The 20,853-nt window shown below is 40.6% G+C and overlaps 1 protein-coding gene and 2 non-coding genes across 4 annotated transcripts in view; 1 reads left to right on the forward strand and 2 right to left on the reverse strand.

Moving 5' to 3' along the window:
* Window positions 1-2,391: 2,391 nt before the first annotated feature.
* Window positions 2,392-20,853, reverse strand: part of LOC144528899 (ladderlectin-like) — a 128,231-nt gene continuing 109,769 nt past the window's right edge. Inside the window, exons 1-8 of one of the 2 annotated variants that reach the window (XM_078267775.1) lie at window positions 7,640-9,239; window positions 7,442-7,557; window positions 7,027-7,083; window positions 4,596-4,649; window positions 4,330-4,421; window positions 4,115-4,240; window positions 2,818-2,917; window positions 2,392-2,698 (exon numbers count right to left, since the gene is read on the reverse strand). In XM_078267775.1, coding sequence (XP_078123901.1) covers window positions 2,625-2,698; window positions 2,818-2,917; window positions 4,115-4,240; window positions 4,330-4,421; window positions 4,596-4,649; window positions 7,027-7,083; window positions 7,442-7,557; window positions 7,640-7,848 — 828 coding nt within the window. In that variant the 5' untranslated portion in view covers window positions 7,849-9,239 and the 3' untranslated portion in view covers window positions 2,392-2,624. Of the gene's footprint in view, window positions 2,699-2,817; window positions 2,918-4,114; window positions 4,241-4,329; window positions 4,422-4,595; window positions 4,650-7,026; window positions 7,084-7,441; window positions 7,558-7,639; window positions 9,240-20,853 lie in introns of those variants that run through there. The other variant, XM_078267783.1, reaches the window with a different exon arrangement.
* On the forward strand, window positions 13,912-13,983 carry trnae-cuc (transfer RNA glutamic acid (anticodon CUC)). Its single transcript has one exon. It is a non-coding gene; the product is annotated as a tRNA-Glu (tRNA).
* Window positions 14,503-14,590, reverse strand: trnay-gua (transfer RNA tyrosine (anticodon GUA)). Its single transcript is given in 2 exon segments — window positions 14,503-14,538; window positions 14,554-14,590. It is a non-coding gene; the product is annotated as a tRNA-Tyr (tRNA).

Consider the following 20,853-nt stretch of genomic DNA (forward strand, 5'->3'; position numbering starts at 1 on the left):
TGGGAGACGACTCTTTCAGTATTTTTGAATTTGGACTGCAGTAACTATTTTAAACGCTAGCTGTCAGTATTACATATCGGACCTTTATGCCATTGTATTTGCCATGTGCTTTAAAACACACACACACACACACACACACACACACACACTTATTTTACTTATTTATTTTCCACATGTCATCATCGTACTTTTAAAAAACAATTTCAGAAGGTACAATGATCATGTGTAGGCCGCGTGAAATGGACCCCAAATAAGCTACTAAAAGCTTTTCGGAGGGGGCCCACACACACACACACACACACACACACACACACACACACACACACACACACACACACACACACACACACAGTAGCTGAAGCTCTCAGAAAAAACATCAGTAGCAGAGCTTTGATGGAATTCATGGTGAGATTAAGAATCAGTATTTCACAAATATTTGATCAGGATGCCCCACAGCATCAAGGTCTGACTTGGAGCCCCTCCTGTTGTGTCATGGCAGTTTGCCACAACAAAAATTGTGCAATGTAGGACAAGGCCATTTTAAATACATAGCACATTTCAAGTGTTTTATATTAAAATGCATGTACTAATGAGTAAGACTATAATACATAGAATATAGGAGATTGCCACAATGTCCACTATTATTACCTCTTATTATTTCATCCTCCCTAGTCTGGATCAACAAAAGTGTTTGTTTTTCCTCTGGAAAATGGCATACATCAACCACATTAGATGTCATGATAAACAATCAAGTTCCAGAGGTCAAATACCTCGGCGTAATGCTGGACCCCCTCCTGAAATTTGACAAACAGGTGATGAAATTAGGCAGAACCGTAAAAGCCAACTCATATTTATTTAGACTAATTAGGGTCTAACCTTTGATGCTGCCAAAATATTTATGCACACAATGATTTTTTCACACCTCAGTTATTGTGCTACCTCATGGTCACAGGCAAGTCCATATGTGACTAAACCATTAGAGAGAAAATATTGGGCAAAAGGCCAACCAGATCACATCATTATCACGTCCTGAGAGATCTAAACATGTTACGATTTGACAACTACATTTCATTTGCAAATTCCAATCTCATCTGGAAGTTTTTACATGAACAGGCAACTCAGGCTCTCTGTGACATGGTGCAACCATTACAGATGTAGGTATGTTTATGTGCTTTATGTATTTTAAATTGTGGCAATGTTTGTTTTCATGACTGTTTAAAAGCCCTTCTAGGGACGGGCATTGGAAATTAGCAATAGCTATAAATGCTGTGATGCTGTACATTGGAGATTTGTTGCACACATATCTACATGTATGTCTAAGCATCTGTCCCTGCTCAAATAAACATGAACTGGAAAAAAGTACATTTCCAGATAAAGCCTGACATCCGGCGCGATGTCCCTCTCGTTCCGCTCTGTTTGTTGCCTTCGCTACGGGAAACAACAAACTTCGAGCTAGCAAGCTACACGCTGAAAATGGCAGGTTTTGAAGACAATGTGGATCGTGCAACAAGGCAGGCCTGCTTGGTTCTTTCTTCTTCTTGGTCCCGTTGATGCCGCTGTCGCTGCTACGTCACCCGGATCGTTGCTCTGATTGGTTGAAGGACTATCCAATTGCGCCCAGAGGCATTTGAGCGGCGTCCGTTTGTGACACCCTTTTGGAAATGGGCTGTGAATGAACCTTCCCCAGACCCCCTCTCAGTTACAACTGAGAAGGGTCTGGTGTCAACCAGGCTAACTTTATATACTTTATAGATGTACAAACTATGGTCTGGAGTCTGGTCCTTTTCATGAGCATCCTATTTTCTGAATTGTGCGCAAAGTTCCATTTTTTGTGTTCAACCACCAGGACCTCATTTTGGAAAAGATATCTACAGTAGTGAAATTGGACAGACAAATAATGTTCTGATCCCGTTTGAATTGAGCCATGAACATATGTTGTTCATCAATTTAAAAGAAGTAGAAGTACAAGACTGTGAAAATATGTAATTAGAAAGACTACTCACTTCAAAGTTGCATAAGTGATGTCCAGCTGAAGCTATGATCACGAGCAACGAGTGTTCGTTCTTTTGCAGTGCTGGATAGAACACATCAGGTAAGATAATGTTGTGTTGTGGAATATAGCTTAGCTAGTTAGCTAGCGACCAAGCCAAGCAGCAAGCTAGGTGACGTAAATTGTGCAAGATGACATAAGCTGTTGTTCACTGAGCGGTTTCACACAAAACTAAGTGGTGCTACGACAAACAAACTTTCTTCACGCTTCATCTTTTACATTGACCAACATCATATGTGTTATTCATGTTGTTCAACCCGTCTAGCTTTGAGGTATGTTTTCTCTCATTTGGTGGATGTAACACATGCATTCTATTCAAGACAACTTTTTAGGCTCACAAATTTATTTTTTATTGTTTAAGAATACAGTTTATTACAGTCTTTAGGCGGATAAAGCAATATTTATTATGGGGTGTGGATATGACACATGCCTTTTGGTGCTTAACCCATAGTTGCTCCAGAGGCGTGTTATCTCTGACATATATATCAATTATAAGTCGCTTTGGATAGCGAACAAACAGCAGCTTAATCATCAAATGTAGAAGTCAGGAGGAGCACTGCACACACTGTGACGACTAGCAGTTTGGCTTTATCTGACAGACGAATGGGTAGCTTGTGCTGCAGCCGTTATTGGACCAGCCCTTGGACGCTGCAAAAACATCAGCATCATCAACTATGTCAACACAATGACATCAATCAACTTGTATTAATGTATGATCAAGTGTTTTTTTCACGACAGTTGACCGTGTGTGGGTTTTCTATTCTTACTTTGAGAGTTGACCTGCAGGCACTGGTAACTGGAAGTGGAGCTCATTGATCCCTGGTTGGTGTAGTCAAACACTGAGCCATCTTCCCATCTCCAGAAACCCTGGAGGAAATCAACGTTACAGTCCCCTTCAGTACACCTTTAGTTTAAACACCCTTTAGTGTAGAATTAGAGCATTTCTGACTAAAAAACAAAGACTGCATCAATTTTCACAAAGAATGTTTCACTTTTCTAAAAAAAAAAAACTGAATCACATATTATATTTTACAAAATGCATTTCAAACCAAAACTCTATTCCTAATGGATGAACTGAAAACTTCCTAAAAATGGAATTTAAGTTTAATACAATATAATCTACTTTGATTGAAGATTAGGCTAAATGTTAAGGGATAATTTCTGGATCCTATTTTACCATGCATTGGTGTCTAAGTGAGTAATGTAAACAAAAAGGTTTGCAATCGGTCCAGTACTGAGCGAGAGCGCTGTAACTGGCAGCCATGAACCAGGCTGCAATGTAACCCTAGAGGACAAATGTGCACTGTCAATTTGGTCCACTAAAAGTTCTGTTTTCACTACTGACAGGCTCAGATTAATATTCTAAGTGTCTGACAACATTATGAAAGGATTCCTACAGAGATAGACCTTTTAGTTAAAGAGTAAGATCCTTTTAGTTTAACCAGAAACAGCTTCAAAATCACCATCGCCAAACCCACCAGACTCTATTTAAATAAACAATACTTTTAGAGTATATAGAGCCATCATATGTCCACATGTAAATGGGTGAATTAAGGTTTTGTTTCAGCTAAAACAGAGTGGTAATTGTTGGAACAGTAAAAGATGAACCAAGACAGTTTTATTTCATTTCTGTAGACTTTAAATGAAGTGTGTCTCACAATGTTAAAATGACTGTTTATTTAAATGGAGGCTGGTGGGATTGGCTATAGCGATTTTGGGGCTGTTTCATGTTAAACTAAAAGGATCTTCCTCTTTAACTAAAAGGTCTATCTCTGTAGGGATCCTTTCATAATGTTGTCAGACACTTAGAATAATAATCTGAGTCTGTCACTTTTAGTGGACGGAAATTGAAGGTGCGCAAGTGCCCATTAACGTTAATCTTGGTTAAACTGGACCCATTTTAAATATTGTTGCTCCCATACCATTAGTCATTTAGACACAAAAACATAAAAAAAATAGGGTCCAGGTTGAAAAAAACAAAGTTCCCCTTTCAAGAGAAAAAGGAATACGTTGCAGTCTAGAAATCACTCAGAAAATAAAGGCTTTTTAAATATGTGAACAAACCTGGAAATAGTAACCTCCAATCCAGGCAAAAGTGTGGCCCCCAGTCTTGACCAGACGCTGGAGGAAATTATACTCCAAGACGTTGTGGACTGAAGCCAGACTGCCACCATAACTGGCACAATAGCGCTGCAGGACAGGACAAGAGGAGAGGAGGAGTTGGTTTTTTAATTCAAAACAATGTTATACTGTACTGTTGTAATAAACTATGTTATTACCTCTGCACTGCTCCAGGAATAAGGCTGGTTGGCTAACAAGTAACAGTTACCACGGAAACTATGCCAACCATCAAGGCAGAAATCAAAACGGGCTGGAACAATGAGGAAAAAAAATAATAATTACAATCAATACTAAACTTGATCTTTTTTTACTCATTATGTGATTTTCTTCAGTATCTCTGGACAGGGATGAATGAGAAGTTTTTTCTCGCTCCAGCAGCAGCCGCCTCATGTTACTGTGAAGATATGTCATGTGATTTTCTTACCTTGAGGTTGAGCAGGTTCGCTGCCATCAGCAACATCAGTAGCAGCATCCATCTCTGTAAACCCAGCAACAACAGGTCTGTATTAGAGGTTTGAGTTATTGTTTATGAAAAGAAAAAAAGAAAATTCTCTGATTCCAGCTTCTTAAATGTGAATATTTTCTGGGTTTTTTGCTCCTCTGTGTCAGGAAACTGAATATCTGAGTTGTGGACAAAACAAGACATTTGAGGACACTTGGGCTTTGGGAAACATTTTTCACCATTTTCTGACATTTTACAGACCAAACAATTAATCCATTAAAGGTCCTATGACATGCTGCTTTTTGGATGCTTTTATATAGACCTTAGTGGTCCCTCTAATACTGTATCTGAAGTCTCTTTTATATAGACCTTAGTGGTCCCCTAATACTGTATCTGAAGTCTCTTTTATATAGACCTTAGTGGTCCTCTAATACGGTATCTGAAGTCTCTTTTATATAGACCTTAGTGGTCCTCTAATACTGTATCTGAAGTCTCTTTTATATAGGCCTTAGTGGTCCCCTAATACTGTATCTGAAGTCTCTTTTATATAGGCCTTAGTGGTCCCCTAATACTGTATCTGAAGTCTCTTTTATATAGACCTTAGTGGTCCCCTAATACTGTATCTGAAGTCTCTTTTATATAGACCTTAGTGGTCCCCTAATACTGTATCTGAAGTCTCTTTTATATAGACCTTAGTGGTCCCCTAATACTGTATCTGAAGTCTCTTTTATATAGACCTTAGTGGTCCCCTAATACTGTATCTGAAGTCTCTTTTATATAGACCTTAGTGGTCCCCTAATACTGTATCTGAAGTCTCTTTATATAGACCTTAGTGGTCCCCTAATACTGTATCTGAAGTCTCTTTATATAGACCTTAGTGGTCCCCTAATACTGTATCTGAAGTCTCTTTTATATAGACCTTAGTGGTCCCCCTAATACTGTATCTGAAGTCTCTTTTATATAGACCTTAGTGGTCCCCTAATACTGTATCTGAAGTCTCTTTATATAGACCTTAGTGGTCCCCTAATACTGTATCTGAAGTCTCTTTATATAGACCTTAGTGGTCCCCCTAATACTGTATCTGAAGTCTCTTTTATATAGACCTTAGTGGTCCCCCTAATACTGTATCTGAAGTCTCTTTATATAGACCTTAGTGGTCCCCCTAATACTGTATCTGAAGTCTCTTTATATAGGCCTTAGTGGTCCCCCTAATACTGTATCTGAAGTCTCTTTTATATAGACCTTAGTGGTCCCCTAATACTGTATCTGAAGTCTCTTTATATAGACCTTAGTGGTCCCCTAATACTGTATCTGAAGTCTCTTTATATAGACCTTAGTGGTCCCCCTAATACTGTATCTGAAGTCTCTTTATATAGACCTTAGTGGTCCCCCTAATACTGTATCTGAAGTCTCTTTTATATAGACCTTAGTGGTCCCCTAATACTGTATCTGAAGTCTCTTTTATATAGGCCTTAGTGGTCCCCCTAATACTGTATCTGAAGTCTCTTTATATAGACCTTAGTGGTCCCCTAATACTGTATCTGAAGTCTCTTTATATAGACCTTAGTGGTCCCCTAATACTGTATCTGAAGTCTCTTTATATAGACCTTAGTGGTCCCCTAATACGGTATCTGAAGTCTCTTTTATATAGACCTTAGTAGTCCCCTAATACTGTATCTGAAGTCTCTTTTATATAGACCTTAGTAGTCCCCTAATACTGTATCTGAAGTCTCTTTTATATAGACCTTAGTAGTCCCCTAATACTGTATCTGAAGTCTCTTTCCCGAAATTCAGCCTTGGTGCAGAATTACAGCCACTAGAGCCAGTCCCACAATGAACAAGCTGGAGGGTTGGGGTGTGGCCTTGACCAACTGCCATGCTTCGCTTGTTTGCAAGCCATGATGTCTCTCTCTCTCTCATGGGCGGGCCAAATTCTCTGGGCGGGGAAAGCCTAGTCTGTAAGGTAAACTGATTTATGTATTCTTTTTGTAAGATTCAATTCAAATTGAAGGGATATGTTTTTATCATATTGCTATCACGTTACTGGTCAGAGAATCCCAAAATGTGGCAGCATTGATACCTGTATGAGCTTCCAAGTGATAAAGAGCAGCAGATTGGTTTATTGCTACATATTGCTTATTTAACGGAACGAATGAATTAGGTTAGAAAGTACAGTCGGACTGTGGCGTTTCCTTCCCTGATTCGCCAAATTAATAGTTTTCCTTCAGCTCAAATGGAAATGTCATTAATGATTCAAAAAGAAATTGAGCAACTCTCGCTGTGATGATACACAATGCTTCATGTTACAGCAACAGTATCTGAAGTGAAGATGTTTGAGAAAAGCACATGGTGACACGTTCTGGTCTGTAATCTGACTGATCAACTTGGAAAGTTGAAAACAAAAAGCCAGTACCTGATTCTGGTGCAGGTTTGTTTTCCTGTGGTACTGCAGCAGTCTCAGCTGGAACAACTGAGGAGGGGGGGGGGACAGCAAAGATAGTTGATGTAGATCAGTGTTTTACAGTAACCTACATCAGACCGGCATCAGTCTGTCCTCCCATAAATATGTTTCAATATATCATCTACATTTCACAATAGTCTAAAATGTATTATTGAAATGGTACGTATATGGTATGGTATGGTATGTATTTGAGCGTAACAATAACACATGTATTTTATATAGCGCTTTAAAATGTACTCCAGGGCCCTTTACATAAAAACAAAACAATAACCAAAAAACAGTACAGATATACCAAATACAATGATAAAACAAAAACAATGAGAAATAATGACAATAATCCCAGATTAAAAGCAGTATTATGTCTCACCTGTTGCAGCCCTGATGGACAGAACAGCACAGAGGAGAACCGAGAGGACCAGCAGAATCTTCATGATGAAAGCTAATGAACGTCTGGAGGGAGGTGGATGCTCACAGATCTGAAAACTAGAAGCATTGAAAGGTAAGAGATAGATATAGAAGATATGAACGCAAAAAAAAAAAGCAACATTGAAGCATGACGACTTACAGAGAGATGCAGCGGCCAGGTAAATGTGAAGTGTTCTTCAGGTACCAGACAGGTGAGTGATGACAGGAGTCTCTGTCCGATATATATATGCACACTGAATCACAATGATTCATCTCCTTGTTGTGACAGAGTTGACAATAAAACCTGTGGACTTTGCCTTGTGCGTCAGTATTGAGTTGTGTTGCAGGAAGACAGGACTGTTTTCCCATCAATTCCCATCAAGGTGGTTTAATACTCAATCTTATTTGAGTCAGTAAAGTGGTGAAATGTCCCAGTAAATGTTTTATTGATGGTATACACTGTTAAACCTACTGCCTAAACTGGAATTACGAAATCTCAAACCTTCTATGGATGTGCAGGAAGAATTGGCTATAACTTAAAAAGGAGACATACATTAAGACAGAGGTGTCGATTCAGTAATGTTACGCATAAACAGATGGTAAGTAAGTAAGTAAAGTTTATTTATCCTTCTAACACCGTTCCGGTCAAAAATGACCGATTTACACATTCCCTGTACCATAAATATGGCATTTCTCATCAGATTGCCTCAAGACCTTATGATATCCTTCACAAAAGGCATTTGAACACATAACATTCATTGTGACTACTTTCTTTGAATTTTGAGTGATTTAATCAACTTGGTCACACTTTTTTTGTTTACGGTCAAAAATGGCCGCCATAGGAAATGAATGGGAAAGGGTATCATTTTCATCCAGGAGATGAAAGACATCTCCATACACACACACTCCTACAACTTTCCTGTGCTTGTGTGCCCGTTCTACACATGAATCATACTTTCCACAGGAGAGCTTAGAGTAAATTATGGGAGCCCTGTGTTTTCTTGTACTTTTCATGTACTTCTCCCCCAATGTGAACCACACCTGCCAAACAAATCAATCTCATGTACACTCACCTAAAGGATTATTAGGAACACCCTACTAATACCGTGTTTGACCCCCTTTCGCCTTTCTGCAGTCGATGGAGATTTGTGGGCTGCACATCCAGGGCACGAAGCTCCCGTTCCACCACATCCCAAAGATGTTCTATTGGGTTGAGATCTGGTGACTGTGGGGGCCATTTTAGTACAGTGAACTCATTGTCATGTTCAAGAAACTAATTTGAAATGATTCCAGCTTTGTGACATGGTGCATTATCCTGCTGGAAGTAGCCATCAGAAGATGGGTACATGGTGGTCATAAAGGGATGGACATGGTCAGAAACAATGCTCAGGTAGGCTGTGGCATTTAAACAATGCCCAATTGGTACTAAGGGGCCTAAAGTGTGCCAAGAAAACATTCCCCACACCATTACACCACCACCACCACCAGCCTGCCCAGTGGTGACAAGGCATGACGCATGCATGTTCTCATTCTGTTTATGCCAAATTCTGACTTTACCATCTGAATGTCTCAACAGAAATCGAGACTCATCAGACCAGGCAACATTTTTACAGTCTTCATAATGCATATGCATTCCCTAGCCCCTTACCCTAACCTTAACCATCCCAACTAAATGCCTAACCTTAACCCTTACCCTCACCCTAACCAGAACCTCATTCTAACCCTAATCCTAAAACCAAGTCTTAACCCTCAAACACACCTTTAACCTTGTGGGGTCCAGCATTTTGGACCCCACGAATATACTTAAACAAGAACACACACACATACACACACACACACACACACACACACACATACACACAGACACAGTTCATTGTCATGTTGCCACTTGTGCATGTGAACCACCAATGTTCACACACACATGCATGCATGCACGCGCGCGCGCACACACACACACACACACACACACACACACACACACACACACACACACACACTCACACATACGCTGTAGATGTTAATATTCTAATAAGGTTATTTTTACAATAAATGTTCTAGCCTCAAAATAGCTATTTTTAAAACACTAAGAAGCTTTGACAACATTGTTTGTGTACCCAGAGTTTACTAAAAAGAAAGGTTTTGAATGACTCACCGTAGCTCTGAATTTTGAGGCTAGCATAAAAGTGTCCCTAGCACCCCCATTCAAAAGGCCGAAAAACGAAAGATTTGGTAAATCTTAAAAGTGGCGTTTCCATCCTAAATATGATTTTAAACTAAAGTTTGACTCGGGTACATTCACACAAAGACCCTAGGTTGCATTTTGACGAGAGTTACGCTTTAACTGTTAACGTTGATGTATGGATTTGATTCACGGGGTCATGTTATTACTGTTATTATACGTTAGCAGCACATTTGAACAACTGGTCCCAGGGTGAGCATAGAGGGGGAGTCTGAGTGAGAAGGAAGAATTTTCAGCTCACAGCAACTTAATACGATATAGTGTCTATACGATCTAGTGTCAGCAAAAATGCCTTTAGATTTATTTTCCTCTTAGCGAAATGCTGAGTGAATTTAAGCTGGACCTTTAATGTGAAGGGTAGAAACGGACGAGCCAGCGTTATGGCAGCGCTTTTTGTTCCTCAACCTTTTTACCGTTTTTTTTTTTTTTTTTTTCATCCAACGCTCTCCAAACTGCTCCAAAGATTCCAGTGAGCAACTGACAATGGCGACCAAACAAGGGCTATTTTCAGCATATTGTTTTTAACTGAAATAAAGACAATTTTGATCATGGTTCTCCAAAACAGCAGCAATCTCCATTTAAATGAAGTAAAAAGCACATGTTTGCCCATGTGTAGTGTTACTTGGTATCTTAGTTAATGGGAGTGAACAGTGAAATAATTTGAAAAGGAAATACAGATTTTGCCCATGCTGAGTTGGAGAGTATTAAAGTTACTTGAGTATTACAAGCCAATATCTTATTTCTTTCTTTACTTAAGAAATACATAATATAATGTTCTGTAATTGAATTATGCTTTGCATTTTCCATTTAATACAGCAGACTACAATGCACTTGTTTCAAGCATCTCAATAGTTTGTAAAGCTGTGAAATATACAAGAGCATATTATGCATCGCTCCTCGCTCACTCCCTCTCCAACCTAACCCATCCATTACACATCAACTTACAGACATCGTAATAAAAGAATATCTAACTCAAAGAATGCAACAATAAGGAAGGAAATTATGTTATTCCTACAACTCTGACTATATAAGGCAATTACTTGATAGGTGTAATGAGGCCGACTCAGTCAAGGACACAGTTATCAAGATAACCTAGAGAAATACATGGGACTTCCTTCTGGAAAGTTCCCCAACCCATTTTTCATTTACAGTTTACTGCACCATCTTTGGGATATCCTCATCATATATATAGGGAAAGAGAAGACAAAGATTAAATTAAATTAGATATCATGTATTGATCCCAAATTGGGCAATTTCAGTTGTCCGCCAGTGCTTTGTACTCTCCCTCCTGTTCATTCCTTTTACACCCAACAAGTGCAGAGTCACAGTGACATGACTCTGAGTTGTACTGGAAGTCTGTGGTGTATAAGGTGAACAGAAAAGGAGACAGCCCAGTCCTCTGTGGAGCCGCCGTACCACTCATCACCACATCACAAAGAATACTGTCCAGGACAAACTGTGGTCTGTCTGTCAGGTAGTCAGTGATCCAGGAGACTGTGGACGCACAGACACCCATCATCTGCAGCTTCTCACCTAGCAGCAGTGGCTGGATGGTGTTGAATGCACTGGAGAAATCGAAAAATGTGATTCTCACAGTGCTGCCACCGCCATCCAGGTGCAAATAAGCTCGCTGCAGAAGATAGATAACAGCATCGTCCACTCCCAGAAGAGGCTGGTAGGCAAACTGTAGAGGGTCCAGAGAAGATCTCCTGCGGGGTGCTTGAAGTGTCTGAGGGGGGGACACACCGGGCACACCTCAGGGGAGTGAGGGGGGGAGAGGTGGGACTACTTCATTTTCTGTCTCCTTCAACCATGACCAGGTCAGCATGCACTGATGGCGTACCTGTCTTTTATTCAGGCAATCTAGACAAAGCATCAACTTTTCTGTTGTGACTTGTATAGTCACAATGTGTACAAATAACAAGGTCACATGACACACAGCCATCTTCTAACGTATATAAACTGGGAACTATATTCTCAGAAGGCGAAGCACTGCTACTTCTGCTACTTGGGCGGAGTGATTTGCTCGCAGCACCTGAGAAGCACCGGACAGAGAGTAGGAACATGTTGGCATCATTTTGTCACTTATTGGGAGCAGTAGGCTAGATGGAACCAATTACCTTCAGGATCCGTGCTAGGCTAAGCTACCGGTGGAGCCGTCGGAAAGAGCTACAACGCACACGGAGATGAGAAGGGTATGTATGTACCTGAGCGGTATTTGATGGTGTACTTGAAATTCGCCAGTTGGGCCACCCATTGTTGTTCCGCTGCTCTAAGCCGGGCTGTTTGAAGGTGCACCAAAGGGTTGTTTTCTGTAAAAATAGGGAATTCTGCACCGCAGAGATAGTCTTTAAACTGTTATGTGACTGCCCATTTGAGGGCCAGCAGTTCCAGCTTAAAGGTGCTGTAGTTCTGGTCATTGCTCTGGTCGTTGCTCTCCGCAAACAAGGAGAGAGAAGTCAGCATATGCCAGAACAGGTGCATTCAGTAGGGCTTCTTTCAACTGGTTGAAGGCTTGCTGGTACTCTGAAGACAAGCTAATTGGAGCGGTCTTCTTCTCATGTGCAGCAGTACCATGTGTCAGGGCATTCAATGGTGTTGCAATCTTGGAGAAGGCAGGTATGAAACATCGATAATAGCCAGCAAAGCCAAGAAAAGATTTTACAAAGTCACCTCCCGCTGCAACAGGTGGCACTTTTTGGGCTGGAACTTCAGTCCATTCTGGCATCCACATGGATCCACTTGCTGTCTCTCTGGCTCTTCCTCTCTCTGGTCCTGTATGTTTTCTTCCTCCTCACCCTCGTCTTCATCCTCCTTACCCTCTGGAATTTCCCTCTCTGTGTCAGAGCCCTCACCTTCATCACATGCCCTCTCTCCAACCTCCACCGACTCCTCTGGCTCTCCCTCTTCCTGCTCCTCAACACCTTGATTTGTTTCTCTCACTGCTGTTTTTCTCACTTCTTTGTTTACTGGGGCAGAAAAGGACACTATGTCCCTTCCTCGTTTCACAATAACTATTAGAAGAAAAAAGAAATAGGGGCATGCATTACATTTCGTTGCCTAACTATCCCTCCCTACTTAACATGGGCAGATAACCTGTTGATTGCTTCACTCAAATGTATTTGTTATCGCAATGCAACAGCCAAGACGGATGAAGTACAACCGCCACTGGGGGAGTTATTTCCTTGCAAAACATATGTGGTAGCTACTTGGCAGTAGGCTGTAGTCTGTGCGGTGTGTTCCAGTGCTAATTTTTGGCCCAGACGAAAGCGACGAGAGGCGATGCCACAGGTGGCCGTCGGCTGCGGCCGTCGGCTTGGTGTGTCAGGGCCTTTAAAGTAACAGTTCAGCCCGTTTGCTCTCTCATGGCTGCCTGGTGTCTGTTACTTCTACCCCCCTACTTCACCCAGTAATCTCTTTCATCCCTGCCAACACCTCCTTCACATAGTTTTTCTGCAGTTTGGCCTTCAGAGGCAGATAGGGCAGGTCTAACAGAATGTGGATGGGAAAAAAGTCAATCAAACTACTGTAAATAACAGGCTGTGCTCCTGCCAATGGCTGTTAAAAGGGTAATTTGGCATGCGAATGAGAGGACACTTCCAAAAAACTCTTTTGCAGGGCGCCCGGACAGCTCAGCTGGTAGAGCGGGCGCCCATATATAGAGGTTTACTCCTTGACACAGCAGCCGCAGGTTTATCTCCAACCTGCGCAAGTGCATCTCTTTGCTGCATGTCATCCCCCCCCCCCTTTCATTTCTTCAGCTGTCCTGTCAATAAAGGCCTAAAAATGCTAAAAATGAAAAAAACCCTCTTTTGTACATTTAATGCTAGTGTAGTGCACACGTGACTAAGGTTGCTGACCCCTGGTCTATACATTGTTTTTTTTAGGATAACACTGCATATTATAACTTTATTGTTGACTATGATTTTGTGTTTAATTATTATTACATGATAATTAAATTACATAATAAGGGAGCCCAAGTTAGCAAAAATGTGATGAGCAGTCATGATGTGAAAGTGTTCCGTGTCAACTAAGAGTCATAACAGTCACGATACATGTACATATTTTCATTAAGTATCATAATAATCTAATTCATTTTTAAGATTGGGTGAATCAAAATCCTGACATTATGGTTATGGTAACTCACAGCTTCTGGCGATCTGTCAGACATAGACATCCAACAGATCTGTCTTTCCCTGGTGGTCTAGTGGTTAGGATTCGGCGCTCTCACCGCCGCGGCCCGGGTTCGATTCCCGGTCAGGGAACGTGTTTTTAACGTTGTCTATTAGAAATGTTTTGTGCGCTTTCAAGCTTCCGCCGTTAAAATAATACATATATTTTTAAAGACTATATATATATATATATATATATATATAATAGCGTTTCAAACCAATATTTGTCTTGCATAACTTTTTAAGGATTCAAGGATTAAATCCACATTCGCGGCACCCGGCCCCAGTGATTTAATGTTTATTAGCCTACAGTAAAAACAGTTGGGCACAATCACAATGTTATATTATTCATAATCACCCAGGCGTTGTTTTCCACGAGATTTACGACTGAATACTTACACTTTCAAAATTGTAACCTACTAACCGAAGCAGTGACTAATAATTCAATTGGTGCAGAGCATTTGTTGATATTTAAAGTATTCTTATTAAGGAAGGGCAGATATATTCGAAGGAGCGGGGTACCGTAATAATTTGTTTACTCTTATAAAACGGGGCGCAATCCCGTGCAGCTCAAAATGAAAACATCATCGACTGCTATGGCAAAACGTATCCTCCTTCGAGCCGGATTTGAACCAGCGACCTAAGGATCACTGCTATAATCGCCTACAGTCCTCCGCTCTACCAACTGAGCTATCGAAGGGATATATTACTACCAGACCCTCATGAAACCTTTAATTTCAAAACCGTGTCTCGAGCCACTGAAAATTTTGATATCACATATCTTATATATTATATTTTATATAATATAATATTATATGATATTTTTTTTCTTGTATTAATCATATGTACTCTACTATGTTCTCTCTCTCTCTCTCTCTCTCTCTCTCTCTCACCACTCGTACATAAAAGAAAATGTCATGGAAGGACCTTAAACCAGGTGATGTCCAAATGAAGCGTCATTAACCATTAGTGGTATTTGTTGCGCTCTTGGTTTAAGGAAAAAGGCTGAAGGAATGGCAATTAAGGGTGTTTTTAACGCTTTGTTGAACAAAGAGCGCCATCTATTGGGCTGACAAAATAATGAAAATGCTTCACGAAGCTTTCTTTTTTAAACCACAGACGTTTGGAGGAGATATGCCTTCAGTAAGGATAAGAACTGGTGATGGCAAAGAAATTCATATTTAAAGAAGGGGGGGGTAACTAAAATGGTGAATAAAATACCTTGCACTAGTCTTTTTTTATTTTTTATTTAACCTTTATTTAACCAGGTTAGTCTCATTGAGATATAAAATCTCTTTTTCAAGAGAGACCTGGATATCTGTTTGCTACATTGCTCACATGGCATCAGACACTGCACACTGTTGATTAAACACCTTTAAAGGAACACGCCGACTCATTGAGACTTTGTCTTATTCCCCGTATCCCCCAGAGTTAGATAAGTCCATACATACCCTTCTCGTCTCCGTGTGTGTCCTAACTTTGTCTGACGCACCCACCACTAGCCTAGCTTAGCACAGATCCTGGAGGTAACCGGCTCCATCTAGCCTACTGCTCCGAATAAGTGACAAAATAACGCCAACATGTTCCTATTTACATGTTGTGATTTGTAGAGTCACAGCGTGTACAAATAACAAGGTCACATGACACACAGCCATCTTCTAATGTATATAAACTGGGAACTATATTCTCAGAAGCATTTCTACTCTCTGTCCGGTGCTTCTCAGGTGCTGCGAGCAAATCACTCCGCCCAAGTAGCAGAAGTAGCAGTGCTTTGCCTTCTGAGAATATAGTTCCCAGTTTATATATGGTTAGAAGATGGCTGTGTGTCATGTGACCTTGTTATTTGTACACACTGTGACTATACAAGTCACAACATGTAAATAGGAACATGTTGGCGTTATTTTGTCACTTATTTGGAGCAGTAGGCTAGTTGGAACCGATTACCTTCAGGATCCGTTCTAGGCTAAGCTACAGGTGGAGCCGTCAGAAAGAGCTACAACCATAGACTGTATATAGAATGAACCAACAGATCCAGGATATTAGAAGCTCTTTCCCGGTGATGGCTGAGCGTTACTGAGCAGCCTCCAACTGAGCTTGAAGACGTAGATGTGACGTGAGCAACCTGTCTGAAAGTTGGAAGTCTTCTGGTAGCTGTGCCAAGAGAAATCTCAATCATTCCCAATCTAGCAGAGACGGAGAGCGTAGGTATATGTAAGGAGATAACATAGAGCAACATTAAACTTAAACAGCTGATGGAAGTCCAAACTGCCTGAGAGCTTCTCCTGTACTATACGGTAATTCCTCTACTATGAGACAGTAAGTCTCGTGGTTATGACCCAATCGTTAGCCTATTTTTACAAAAACGTCTGCTACGGAGCCATAACGTGAGGTACAAGGTAATGGAGCCTTTTATACATTGTCGTGTTTCTTTAGAAATAAACAATGGACAAATAGAGTCTTTAAATGCTTTAGATGTAACGTTATTCCCTGTCAAAGTGACGACAAAATGAATGGGAGTCAATGGGATGCTAACAGGGGGTGAGTGCTTGTTAGCATCAAAATGGCGCCATAGGAGGTACATGTTATGAGGAGAAGCTTACCCCCTTGGCTACAACACACACGGAGATGAGAAGGGTATGTCTGGACTTATCTACAGTGGTGTGAAAAAGTGTTTGCCCCCTTCCTCATTTCCTGTTCCTTTGCATGTTTGTCACACTTAAGTGTTTCGGAACATCAAACCAATTTAAACAAAAGTCAAGGACAACACAAGTAAACACAAAATGCAATTTGTAAATGAAGGTGTTTATTATTAAAGGAGAAAAAAAATCCAAACCATCATGGCCCTGTGTGAAAAAGTGATTGCCCCCCTAAACCTAATAACTGGTTGGGCCACCCTTAGCAGCAACAACTGCAACCAAGCGTTTGCGATAACGTGCAATGAGGCTTTTACAGCGTCCTGGAGGAATTTTGGCCCACTCATCTTTGCAGAATTGTCCTAATTCAGTTACATTAGAGGGTTTTTCGAGCATGAACGGCCTTTTTTAAGGTCATACCACAACATCTCAATAGGATTCAGGTCAGGACTTTGGCTAGGGCCACTCCAAAGTCTTCATTTAGTTTTTCTTCAGCCATTCGGTGGTGGACTTGCTGGTGTGTTTAGGATCATTGTCCTGCTGCAGAACCCAAGTTCGTTTCAGCTTGAGTACACGAACAGATGGTCGGACATTCTCCTTCAGGATCTCTTGGTAGACAGCAGAATTCATAGTTCCTTTTATCACGGCAAGTCTTCCAGGTCCTGAAGCAGCAAAACAGCCCCAGACCATCACACTACCACCACCATATTTTACAGTTGGTATAATGTTCTTTTTATGAAATGCAGTGTTCCTTCTACGCCAGATATACTTGGACACACACCTTCCAAAGAGTTCCACTTTTGTCTCATCGGTCCACAGAATGTTGTCCCAAAAGTCTTGGGGATCATCAAGATGTGTTCTGGAGAAATTGAGACAAGCTTTGATGTTCTTTTTGCTCAGCAGTGGTTTTCTCCTTGGAACTCTGCCATGCAGGCCATTTTTGCCCAGTCTTTTCCTGATGGTGGAGGCATGAACGCTGACCTTAACTGAGGCAAGTGAGGCCTGCAGTTCTTTGGACGTTGTTGTGGGGTCTTTTGTGACCTCTTGGATGAGTCGTCGCTGCGCTCTTGGGGGTAATTTTGGGCGGCCGGCCACTCCTGGGAAGGTTCACCACTGTTCCATGTCTTCGCCATTTGTGGATAATGGCTCTCACTGTGGTTCGCTGGATTCCCAAAGCTTTGGAAATGGCTTTATAACCCTTTCCAGACTGATAGATCTCAATTACTTTCTTTCTCAATTGTTCCTGAATTTCTTTGGGTCTCGGCATGATGTGTAGCTTTTAAGGATCTTCTGGTGGACCTTACTGTGTCAAGCAGCTCCTATTTAAGTGATGCCTTGATTGTGAACAGGTGTGGCAATAATCAGGCCTGGGTGTGGCTAGAGAAATTGAACTCAGGTGTGGACAACCACAGTTATAGTATGTTTTAACAAGGGGGGCAATCACTTTTTTCACACAGGGCCATGATGGTTTGGATTTTTTTTCTCCTTTAATAATAAACACCTTCATTTACAAATTGCATTTTGTGTTTACTTGTGTTGTCCTTGACATTTGTTTAAATTGGTTTGATGTTCCGAAACACTTAAGTGTGACAAACATGCAAAGGAACAGGAAATGAGGAAGGGGGCAAACACTTTTTCACACCACTGTAACTCTGGGGGTTACGGGGAATAAGACAAAGTCCCAATGAGTCGGCGTGTTCCTTTAAATCAACTACTGACGCTCTCGGACACCTTTTAACCCCGCAATAACCAAATCATGGCCAAATCAGACTCAATTCATCAAGTCAAGAGAAATAGTAATAAAAACATTTATTTCAATTTCTTGTTCATTTTTTTTTTTTTTTAGAAATAAAAACATCAAAATCAACAAATCAAGTGATTTACTCATCATACAAAATCTGTTTTCCCGAGTCATTGTGCAGTGTTTAGGGCCAACAGAGCAAGACAACTGCAACAACACAGGAGGAAATTGTGATTTTATTATATTTCACATTGTTTAAAATAACAATTTTCATCATGCCACCTGCACTTGAACCATTCAACTGCTTGAAGAGGGGCGGGCGTAAGACTAAGACCACAATGTCCATCAACACATCTGCTACGAAACCTTCCCGGGTCACAAATGTTGAGAGCTCTGGTAGGCTGATAAAGGCTCAGTGCAGAACAGTAGTGATGTCCAAATGAAGCGTTGCCATTAGTTGTATTTGTTGACCCCACTAGATGGCGGTTTGGGTTCAAGAAAAAGCCTCAGGGAAGGGTAACACACTGTGTTTTCAACCCTTGTTGAACAGAGAGCGCCATCACCAATCTTCATTTGGACATCGATACAGAACAGTAGCAGGATAGGTGATATGTAGAAAATAAATGTATTATTTACTTCACAGAAGAGCAAGTGTATAAGGTTTTGACTTGCTATTAAAATGAATTACATTTCACACTCAAATAAAAGTCTACCATCAAATTCCTTTTCCAAAGAAAAGATGACACAAATCAGCTTAACTTTTTTTACACATTGAAAAAAAGACAATGTATTTAAAAATACTGCCTTTGTAAACCAATTGTAACAAATGAAAACAGGCATAATTAATACAACATAAACATACGGAATGAAATATGCAGTTTACTCTCTAATAGTGTCAAAAGAAATGCTATTAAAAAACAAAGGTGTAACTACATTTCATAATAAAATAACATAATAAAGGAGGGAGTAGCATCATCAATCATCATCAGAGTTAAAGGATGATGTGATTCCCATGGAGTACCGAAACAATATCGTAAACTCGGAGCATATTGGTAGTATACCATAGAGTGTATAAATTCTCTTTCTCAAACACACACACACACACACACACACACACACACACACACACACACACACACACACACACACACACAGACACACACTGTGATAAGGGGTCATTTCATTTACAGACCCAACTCAAAGACTGGGCAGCGTGAAGAGGTAGAGGTAAGAGGAGAGTTGTTATCAATGTTGTTGAGATAAGAATCATACTACTGATACCAACTGAGGTCAACAAGTCATCAATTAAAGGTCCCATATTGTGTATCCTTTACAAGTTGGCTTTTTCCGAACACATTGCTCCTCTGGTGCAGGTGCAAAATAATGCTCTTCATGATATTTTGTCCTAAAAAGCTACAAAACAGCTACAATAATAATGATTGACTTCATTAAAATTCTGACATTAATTGTAACATCCTAAGGCCTACATAGCAGCTCATTTGACTTGAATGAGGTTAACCCAGCCTTCTGGTTCAGATGCAGCAGACTGGCCTTATTGGACAGATTTCAGCTTTTTTCTAAGTGATGCCAGCCAATCAATAGCAAGTCCTGTTGTGATATGTTTCCTGTAGTTGGTCTAAAACTAGTTTTTGGGACTTGCAATTCACCTTCTCAAGTAAAAATGAGGAAATAGTCTTTATTACTGTAAGTATCTTTGATTACACATAAGATGGTAATTGACATGGCTGTTTAGCGTGTTGTTTAATGTTGACTGTGGGTACTAGTTACTAACAACATCACACTGAGACTACCAATCCCAGTGTCCTTGACAAGTTGTCACTTTAAATTCATTTGTGTATTGAGGTTTTTTTTCACCTCAGTAGTACTATGTGTTTGACCTATGACTATGTTTTGACTAGTTTGACTATGTGTAGGCCTGTCAGGGTAACTCTTGTCCTCTCCATCCTCCCCAACCCTCATACCCCCCTGTCCAATCTGAGGGGCTTTCTAACGGGACAGCCACAGGTTCATTTCTCTGGAGTTTAAGCACTGACAGTGAAGCTCATTCAACCAGAACTAAACTTCTATGCACCCATCAAAATGCTCATCTTCATCATGTTTGTATTCACATCCTCGCCGGTTCTCACTGGTGCCACACTGTCGACAGGATACAACAGCATTTACATCCACAGAAACGATGTGAGCCGTCAAAAAGGGACAAAAAAAAAAGATATATCAGTAAATACTATTACCTGTGTATCTAAGGTTAACTTGTACCACAGTGGCTCAATAGTAAGACTCCAAATAGGCCCAAATGACTAGGCCTTAGTTTGGTCTTTTGTCATTACACACACAATCATAAACATACACAGGTGAGATCATATAGAAACCCATCAAGTCAAAAGAAGGAGGTAAAGTATGGAATGACGTTAAATGAGGATTATAGCAACAATGATCAAAAGTAACACAGGTGGATAACTCATAGTAACGTGTGGATTTGTTCCAGTAGCTCGCAGGCTGAGGTGTAGTTCTTCAGTACCACCACAGGAGGGAGCAACAGCACTAAACTCCAACCACAGACAAGCAGGT

This window comes from Sander vitreus, chromosome 2, assembly GCF_031162955.1.
Source record: "Sander vitreus isolate 19-12246 chromosome 2, sanVit1, whole genome shotgun sequence".
NCBI classification, from domain to species: domain Eukaryota; kingdom Metazoa; phylum Chordata; class Actinopteri; order Perciformes; family Percidae; genus Sander; species Sander vitreus.